This window comes from Mobula hypostoma, chromosome 15 (assembly GCF_963921235.1).
Source record: "Mobula hypostoma chromosome 15, sMobHyp1.1, whole genome shotgun sequence".
Classification (NCBI taxonomy): domain Eukaryota; kingdom Metazoa; phylum Chordata; class Chondrichthyes; order Myliobatiformes; family Myliobatidae; genus Mobula; species Mobula hypostoma.
In genome coordinates this window covers 54967446-54977867 of record NC_086111.1, presented here as the reverse complement: position 1 = coordinate 54977867, position 10422 = coordinate 54967446, and the positions used below count along the sequence as shown (strand labels likewise).

The 10422-nt window shown below is 38.2% G+C and overlaps 1 protein-coding gene across 3 annotated transcripts in view; it reads left to right on the top strand.

The window, feature by feature from the left end:
* The window catches only part of LOC134356868 (interleukin-17 receptor B), a 29172-nt gene that overhangs the window by 3199 nt on the left and 15551 nt on the right, over nt 1-10422 (top strand). For all 3 annotated transcript variants that reach the window (XM_063068090.1, XM_063068088.1, XM_063068089.1), the window contains exons 2-6: nt 1553-1574; nt 2994-3131; nt 7178-7293; nt 8373-8499; nt 10171-10212. In XM_063068090.1, the coding sequence (XP_062924160.1) occupies nt 1553-1574; nt 2994-3131; nt 7178-7293; nt 8373-8499; nt 10171-10212 (445 nt within the window). The remainder of the gene's footprint in view (nt 1-1552; nt 1575-2993; nt 3132-7177; nt 7294-8372; nt 8500-10170; nt 10213-10422) is intronic.

The following is a 10422-nucleotide window of genomic DNA, read 5'->3' as shown; positions in this document are numbered from 1 at the left end:
TCTACAGGCCAATAGTCTTAGTATGGATAGGTGTCTGATAGTTGGCATAGTAGATAGTAGACAAAAGGGTCTGTTTTTATGTTGTATGACTCTATGCATAATAGACCAAATCAGTGGTCTAGTAAAGCACTCTGAAACACCTTTAGGTAATGAGATGTGTTATATACAGGCAAGTTCTTTAAACATTACCAATCAAAACAAAAAGGACCTAGTGCTTCCTGTCTATGTAACGAATGAACTATTCTTGGGCTTCCATCTGGGTACAGGTATCGATTTTAACTGATGTTTCAATGACAAACTCTGCCATCTTCATCAGGGAGGATGCCTGGGTATGTCTAGTTCAGTGGTATTTATACCCCATCATCCATCCCTCCTGATCGGTAGCCTCAAACATGGCATTAATCGGAAACCCACGCTCAACAATAACAGCTACCATCATGCCTCCCAATGTAGAGTGGTTCTTTCTACTTTGGTTAACCGTGCAAAAACTATTTTGGACCTGGAGAGTCTCCACAAGGAAGTAAGATGATTATGCATAATGTTCCTACAGAATGGCTACAAGGTGAGGGAAATCAATCGGGCCCTTAAAAGGGCCAACAGAAAAACCAGGAAACCTAACAATGAGGAGGAACCCATAGCTACCACTTGTCTTCCCTATCTTTCCATGGTTTCTGGAAGGATTGTCAGGATCCTGTAGAAAGACCAGATTAATACCATCCACAAACCCATATGGAAGTTCAAATCACAGTTTATGTGGATCAAAGATGATCTGGGACTCAGGATGGCTAGTGTTTACAGGATTCCCTGTGAATGTGGAGCAGCGTATATGGGCCAAACAGGACACACGGTGGAAACCTGCATCAGGGAGCACAGGAGGTGTAGCCGTTTGGGTTACCTGGAGAAATTGGCGGTAGCAGATCATTGTATTCACAATGGACACAGGACTGACTTCAATAGCACAAAACTACTGTGGTATGCTAATGGCTTTTGGAACCACCTGGTGAAGGAAGCCATTGAAATAAAACTAGAGGAAAAAAATTAAAAAAGTTTAAAAAGCCATTTCCACCCTGGGACGAGTCTCTGCCTATCTACTCTATCCATTTCTCCAGCATTGTTGTTCAAAATGCTGATGAAGGGGGTCAGCCCAAAATTCCTTCCGTAGATGAGGGTTGATTTGTTGAGATCCTACAGCATTACATGAGTGTTGCTGTAGATTAGTGTATATAGATATGCAAATCTACAGAACTGTACAGAGGCAGGCTGGAATTGATGAATAACAAACCAGTAGTATGTGCAGTGAAGCGCAAATTGAAAGGCAGAATAGGGAAATTGGCTTAAACTGTTGCAAGTACTGTAGATGTCTTAATAAGTGAAGAGTAGGGTAGAATGCAGAGTTGCAGTCATGCTCAAATTGGTCATGATTTTTGTTTAAATAATGGAGGTGATTTGAGAGTTGGGTAGCTTATTCCAGCTCCAACATCACAAATTGATTTGTTGTGCATTGATTAACAGTAATACAATTCTAAAATAGAGATTTCTTTTTTGCCAACAGATGACATGTCAACAAGTCCGAGGTAAGTGTATATTTGTGTTATTGATTAGTAAAGTTGTAAATGTGCTCTGAGTAAAACTTAGCAATCACAGATTTAAGCCTTAAAATTCATGCTTATACATAGAAGGACCAATCTTTCAAACTCACCATACCAACAGGTAGTCTGATCCTTCAGCCGCACATTCCACTCATTGATATGGAACTCCTTATGGAATGAGATGACAGCTGTTCTTAAACAGTTGCATCATTCTGCACAAACAACTTTGGTTTTAATCTGCTCCCACCCTTCCCTTCATTTTCTGTATTGTGTATACTGGGCCACATTTTCCTCTTTTTATTCCTCCCGTTGTACCAAGAAAAAACACCGTACAACAAAGATTTTACTTTCTGAATACTTTTGGGTGTATCCTATGGAGCTTGGGCTGCCGATCATGAAAATCACCATGAAATTTCCCTATCACGCACTGTTGTTTTGGAATCGCCTATATTTGTTATTTCAATTCATAATTCGTCGATTAAAATGTTGCCCACAATGTACGTAGAGAAGTTTTCCATTTTGTCCAGGCATTCGTGGGCATGCTTTGCATTGCCAGCATCATCCACAGCAATGGCATCTTTTTACTGATTCTTCAGTCTTAGGCCTGAAAGCTGTGTGGCTACACTCAACAGCAATGTCCACCCTTCAATACCAATCGGCTGTGCAGTACACATGAAAGAAAACCACTGAAATTTGGAAGTTTTGTTGATAAACATAAAGTACAGCAACTACAACTGGAACATCTGTGGGATCTGAAAGTAGTAATGCTGCTACTAGGATTGCAGCTCAGATACATTGAGTACTGCTGTTTCATTTGTGAACGGGATAGCTGTGCTAACGAATCTCGTTACATTAATAGAGTGCAGCCACTCAGTAAGCAGTTAGTTCCAGGGCAGAAAAGTGTGGCACAAAAGCCTCGTAGACCCAACAAAGATACTTTTGCTGCTTCTTCATTTAAACCTGGGGCTTATTAAAAGTTTTGTTGAGGTAAAAAACAAGGAAGGTGAAGGATTTTGATATTTGAGTTACAATAACTGATGCTAAGATTTAGGAAGGCATTTTTGTTGGTCCACAAATCAATGATAGGCGATTCAAGGTTTTTGACACTTGCATTATCTGTACCGACTTTAATAATAGTTACTGAAACCCTTGTACAATTTTTCACATTTTTTTTATGTTTGCAAGAACTCCAGGATCAAATTTCAGATATAGACATAAATTTTTCCTTACATTAAAAAGAAAACATCAAAAAATATCTTCTGTTCAAAATTACATTGCAGTTCTAGACTCTACTTTCCATGATCAATCTTGTAAATTCATATATTTTTAATGTTATTGTGAGCCATATATTTAGTTACGTATGATTGATTGTGAAAAATCTGAAATAGTATTCTTTGTGTTTAGCTTCTGTACCTCCAAACGAGTGGCTCCATCACCATAACAGTACCCCTTCAGATGTTTATGATCTCAAGGCTCAGCTACACGTATCTGAAGAAACCCAACTTCCAACACTTAATATCACCTGGATCCTTAGTCCAGATGGTGAGATTTTGTCTTAAAGCATGCTTCATCTTACATAAAATGTATATCACATTTGTACTTATAGGCTTTTAAGAATTAATATTAAATTTCCTATGGCATTCAACATACTGAGTAGGAAAACATGGCCTCTCTTACTAGCCATGATGTTGTATCGCTGTTTCTCTTCCAGTCTCCCATCTTTCTTTTTATTTTGTTTCTTTTTTTCCCTATTCTTTTCTGCTTTTATTGCAGACTTCCTTATCCACATCAGTCAAAATTACAGAGAAAATAAGAAGCGTATGACAAAAACCTACATTCTTAATTACCCAAATATAAAATTTGAGAGGCAATGATATAATGTCCAAAGCTTTAACTAGCCAAAGCAATGGGTAGCTAAATCAGGAAGACTCATTCCTTTAAAGGGTTGGTGATTTCTAGGTTTGATTAATGTACTGCAATTGATTATCATCATCATCATCATCAGGTGCCGTGCCCAGTTTGTGCTTTGACTGCCATGGCCCACACACTCCTGTTTCGGGTCAAGTGGATCAATTCATTGATATTCATTTCCAGTTCTCTGGCTGCTGTCTCCATCATCACTTGTCTTTGCCTTCCTCTTGCTTTCTTCCCTTCAATCTTTCCCATAATTACCGTGCATTCTAACACCTCTTTCCTAACCACATGTCCAATGAAGTTATGTTGCCTTTTCATGATCTCATACATTATTTTTCTTTCTGTGTTTGCTCTGTTCATGACATCCTCGTTAGTTATTTGTCTCATCCATGATGTTCTTTGCATCCTCCTCAAAAACCACATCTCTGCTGCTTCAATTCATTTCCTCATGTTACTAGATATTGTCCAGCATTCTGAGCCATATAACATAGCTGGATAAACGTAACATTTCAGTACTCTGAGGCGGGTTATCATGCCTAGTTTAGTATTGGTCAGTATACTCTTCATTCTCGTAAAGGTGTCTTTTGCCATCCCTATTCTTCTTTTGATGTCCATGTCGCACCTGCCATCTGATGTCACCCAGCTTCCTAAGTAGCAAAAATTCTGTACTTGTTTTATGTCTTCCCTGTTTATTTTCAGCCTGCAGATAGGATTCTCCTTCTTTTTGGATATCACCATACATTCTGTCTTTTTGGAATTGATAGATAGACCCATTTTTGCACTTTCTTCAACAACTATATCAATTAAGTTTTGTTGTTCTTCCTCTGTACTTGCAATTAACACAGTGTCATCTGCATATCTAAAATTATTGATGGGTATGCATTAATAATTTCACTGCCAACTTTGATTCCCAAGATGTCTCTTATTTTTTGTAATATTGTTTCACTGTACATATTAAATAAATCAGGGGAGAAAACCCACCCTTGTCTAACGCCTCTCTTGATTTTCGTAAACTGACTCACTTCTCCATCTATTCTTGCAGCGGCAGTTTGTTCCCAGTACAGATTTCTGATTAGGCGGAGGTCTTTTGAATCTAGATCAAGAGTTCTCTGTAATATTTCAAATAATTTACTGTGGTTCACTTTATCAAATGCTTTTGTGTAGTCGATAAAACGAACAAACAAATCTTTTTGCACTTGAATAGCTCATTCTGATAGTATCCTTAACATCAATATTGTGTTTCTTGTACCTTTGTCTTTCACAAAACCACATTGTTCTTTACCTATTTCAGCTTGTATCTTACTTTTAGCTCTTGTAATTAAAATTCTTAGAAGTATCTTGGTGATATGACTCATTAAACTTATGGTCCTATGTAATTCACATTCTATTGCTCCAGGTTTCTCAGGAACAGTAATAAATACTGATTTTTTAAATCTCTTCTGGTATTATTCCAGTCTCATAAATGTTATTGATTAAATCGGTACATTTTTCAATTCCATTATCTTCAAGGGTGATAATTTGTTCCATTACCAATTCATCAGGACCTGCTGCCTTTCTTTTCTTCATCTTATTTATTGCATTACGAACTTCAGATTTTAAAATACTTGGATCTTCAATGTTTTTCTTAACTTCTGGTTTTTCGCCTCGATTGTCTTCAAAGAATTCCTGAATATACTCAGTCCATCTGTTCGTAATCTCATCTTGATTATAACATCCTTGATTAGTGAAGGAAAAATCAGCAAGGTCCCCAGTATTGATTTCTGTTCAAAAAAAAGTTAGCTATGCTGCTTCCAGGCGGTCTGAGCCATTCATCTTCCTCCAGTGAATGCCTTCTTCACCTTTACTCTTTTAGAATCACTTTCTATTGACTAATATTGTCCTCGCTGCTGATATCCTCAGCTCTCTCTGACTTCAATGATCTGTGTGCCAATACTTCCACTGTGATGTCCGCTCTTTATGGACAACATTAGAAATAAAAAAGGGATAAAAGCAAAGTAAATAAACACATCACTAGGTAACATTTAGTTTTAAGGTGAATTTGAATTTTTAGCACCATTAATAAAATAACACCAGATAATCCAAAAAATTTGCACCACTAAAGTCTCAATCATGCCGGATTAAGATAGTTTTGTTTATATACTCCATATATAACAGAATTAAAACTGTATGCAGTACCCAATTATGTCTTACCATTGCCCTAAAGGGTTTTTAACAAAACTTACGCTTTATCCTTCTTGTTGTAAATTATTTGCTGCATCTACATGCTGCCTTTGTATTTCTTTTACAGAAACTCTTGAGTACTTGCATTCAAAGATTCAAAGTGCATTTGTTATCAAAGGATGTATAAATTATACAACCTTGAGATTTGTTTGCTTACAGGCAGTCACAAAGTGAGGAACCCAAAAGAACCCAATTAAAAGAAATAAGACCAACATCCAGTGCCCGTAGAGAAAGAGGAAAACAAAACAAAACAACTCATGCAAACAATAGAACTGTGCAACAGCAATAACATTCCGAACCAAATCGAGTCCTTAGATCCAAATCCCTGGAGCAGCCCAGAGTAGGCCCAAAGCCTCGGTATTCAGTTTATCCCATTAGCGGGTCAAATCACTGCCAAGTTTCGCAGACATGAAGTACAGCAACTGGGGGTGATCTCACAGCCTTAATGTTATGGAGAGAGGAGCCCCCAGACTATCTAGGCTTTTAAATTGTCTGAACCTCGCACTAGGACCCGGAACCTGCCATGGCGAATCGTTAAGGGCCTAGATTTCACTGCCTGAAGAAAGAGTTTTCAAGCTCTCCGAATTGTCTCAGCGCAATCCAACCTCTCCTGGCTCTTGACGCTCCTGCCTTTCCAGTCTGTCTGGACTGGTATTAATCTCACACTATTTAAATGATATTCAACTTTTCTATTGCTGCCAAATAGATATCTTCACTTTTTTCTGCAGTTCACCTACTGTACTTTGACTACTTAACCTGTTTATATTTATATGCTGACTTATTTAGACTTGTTTGTTCACCACACTAGCTTCCTTTTCCATGTATCATCAGGAAATTTGGTTGTAATACAGTCATCCTGTCCATCTGAGATGTTAATAGATAAGGCCTTCACAATGATCTCTGATGCACTCCCTTTAGTTACAGCTTTCCGAAAGGGAAAGTGACCAGTTTATCCTGACTCCCTATTTTCTGGTAATTCTATCATATCTATTATAACTTCTATCATATATAAAAACCTTGTAGAGAGAACACATGCGCCTCTCAGGGCCAAGCCAAGAATTGCCATCTGCCAAAGTTTGGTCTTCCCTCATATAGATAATTGGCTATAATGCATAGCACAATTTTAATATTTTATTTATCAAAAACTTTGTGTAACAGTTAAATATACAATGTTAATTACTTAAAAAGATGAACTATTGTGCCTTCCTTCTATTCGTTCATTGTCTTAGTAACACCAGGACAGATATGCAAATTACATCAAAGAAACGAAGTAGATAATATATTTTATAGTCAAATAACATGTTGGAATATTTCTGTTCATTCATTGTTTACATTCATACAGTATGGAAAACATTGGTGATCATTCTTGACTCCTTTTTGTATTGCAACATTAAGGATATATTATATAGTTGTTATGTTTCTCAACGATTTTAAACACTTTTTTTTCCCCCTAGGAAGCATTCAAGCACTTAAAGCAACAATGATATGTGTTGCAAGTACAGAAACGATCTGTTTCCGATGTAATTACAATGCAACTTTCAAAAGTCCTTGGAATCCCCAAAAGCAACGGGTTAGTTCTACGTTTTCTTATGCGTTTATTAGAGGTCAGGATAAAAAAAATCACCTTGTACTTCAACAGGAAATAATTAGATATAGTTTTTTTAATTACAGTAATTCTATTGCTTCCAATCTAATTATGTAAATATGAAACATTAATCACAAGAAAACTGCACAACCTAAAAATTCTTTTCCTACAGCGATTAAGATATCATTTAAGGTTCATAAAATGAAGAACAAAATTTCAAAGCAGAACAGTTTTTCCATATTTTCTTATGACTACAATCCATCAAGTCTACGGGGGAACTTGGAGCAATCTTATCAGTTCTTTTCCCCCTTTTGTTTCCCTGTAACCTATTCCTTCTTGCACACTATTGATGTCTCCCTGATTATTTTATCATCCAGTGGCACCAGGGCTAATTTACAGTGGCCAATTAACCTACTAAGCAGGATGACTTTGAGATTTGGGAGAAAACCACAACACCTCTTGGGACTGCAGCTACAGGGAGCATATGTAAAATACTTCCAAAAGCCAACGAAGGTCAGAATTGACTGGAACTAATGGTGCTTTGTGACAGCACCTGCAGAGCCTATGAGACTCCATCTGTTTTGGTGGGTTGTCCACCAGTTTTCAAAATGCCAATGCTTGCTTGGTTCCTGATTAAACAAACCACTGATCACCAGCACCGGGATGATGCTGGTGGTTGTGGTGGCGGGGGGAGGTTAATGCTGTTTTACATGATTATTGTCTGACGTAATTGTATATTCCTTGCTGTGAATTAAGTACAAGTACTTGATGCAGCAATAACTAAGAATTATATAGGATTGTTAAGGCCGTTCATGGCGAGGATATACTTGCGGAATGTGGGAAGAATTTGTAATCCTCTTCTGCAATACTCAGCTAATGAGGGTTAATTGGCAATTTCAAATCTGAAACGGATAGATTTTTTTTCACTCTGAGATTTTAGAATGGAGTCAGACATGACTTATTCTCTGCGGAGCATTCCAGGGTTAAGGAACTAAATGAGTAATCGTGGCCCATTTGTTTCTAGGGACATGCCTGAAAAGTCATATCTTTGTTACTTTTTCCAGTGGCATTTTCATTATATGGACTATCCCGTTAATCCAGCAACATCCTACACGGTGAGAGCTTTCAATATCCCAACATCAAATGTTAATGAATATGCACCTGAGAAATCTGCAGAAGTTGAAACGCCAGGTAAATAAATTATATTTATTCTACATCTCATGCGTAAGGTAATTTGCTTATGTTGTGGTGTCCTGCTATCTACCCTAAGCCCATTATAATTTTGTAGAATTATGTTCCGTTGTTGTCACCTCTGCACTGTCCATGCTCAGCTTCCTCTTTTCCAAGGAAAGCACACCCAGCCCAACACTCCTCTCAGGAAATGCTTCAGGCGACATCTGACGAATTTCTGCTGCGCTCTCTCAAGTGCGATCCTATAATGAGGTAGTCACAACTACCTCTTCCCACCCTGTTACTTGTAAAAATTCCATCCCCTTCCTTCAGTTGCTCCGTCTCCACCGCGTCTTCTTTCCAGATGAGGCTTTACATTGCCGAACAACTGAGGTGTCCTCCTTCTTCAAAGAAAGGGGCCTTCCTTCCTCCACCATCAGTGCTGCCTTCACCTGCATTTCTTCCATCTCGCGCACATCTGCCCTCACCCCATCCTTCTGCCACTTCACCAGGGATAGGGTTCCTTTTGTTCTCACCTACCAAACTAGCCTCCGCGCCCAGCACATAATTCTCCGTAACTTCCGCCATCTCCAATGGGATCCCACTACTGAACACATCTTTCCCATCCCTCACCCCCACATCCCGCAGGAGTTGCTCCCTCCCTTGTCCACTCATCCCTCCCAACTGATCTAGTGTAGATAATAGGCTGCCTTCATAAAATCCCTTTACGACTTCATCCTCCAAATCTTCATTTTCATTGTAACATTCAAGATGAATGTCGACACCCCTCAAATTCTTCATAGTTCCTGAATTGCTGAAGTAGTGAAATCATGCCATTTTCACTCCTGGCTGTTTCTGGCATCTCTAAGCCTGAATGTTTGAAACCGCAGTAAGCAAAACAGTTCTGAATCGTGAATTGTCTTGCTACTTATTTCTCGCCAACTATTAGTGAGAGAAACCACTGCTTTTTGAACAAAAACACATGCAAGTGACACTATTTAAAAACTGTCTGCTCTAAGCATGGTGTAACGTCTAAAGGCCACACAAGTTCACGTGACTGATGCTAGTTAGAATTTGTTCGGCAACAGTTTCCTGCCCCAATTAAGTGGCATAGTGTCCTAAATAAACTTTTGTTCTTTCAGGGTTGGCTCAAATATGCAGCTGCCCCAATTAATCGGAATTCACTGTATCCCATGTGCTTTCTTCACTGTCTCAGTTACCAGTGCTTCCACCTTGGGTTAGTAAGTTGTCGGCATACTGTGTTGGTACCAGAAGCATGGTGACACTTGTGGGCTGCCCCCAGCACATCCCAGACTGTGTTGGTCATTAATGCAAATGGCACATTTCACTGTATGTTTCAATGTACGTGTGAGCGATAAAGCTAAACTTTACTCTCAAAATATTTAAGAAGTATTTAGATGAGTACTTGATATAGCCTGGTATAGAAGGCTGGAGGTTGAGTCCAGGAAAATGGAATTAATATTGTTAAGTACTTGATGGTCAGCATAGATATGGTAAGGTAAAGGGTTTGCTTCAGTCAAGTATCTATGTATATGAAATCCATTTATCAGTGTGACAACATAACTCTAATGAATAATTGCGCATATTAAAAATGGTTGCATGAAAATTTTTGGAATTAACAAAAATGTTTACATTCTATATCGGAACTTGACAATCACTTTTTCCTGTTAGGTTGTGATCATGTGACAATGACGAGCCATATAAAATGCGAAGGTAAGCAACTTTTGAAAAAAGTTGACAAAAATTATATTGATCACACATTCTTGAGACAAAACATTACAATGTTCAATATATTGTACATAAATATATGCTCAGCAGTAGGTCCAACAAGTAGTTAAGATGGCAAATGGCATGCTGGCCTTCAATGACTTTAATCTCCAATTAAGAATAGAGAAGCACTCTTGTGGTTGTACAGGATGTTTG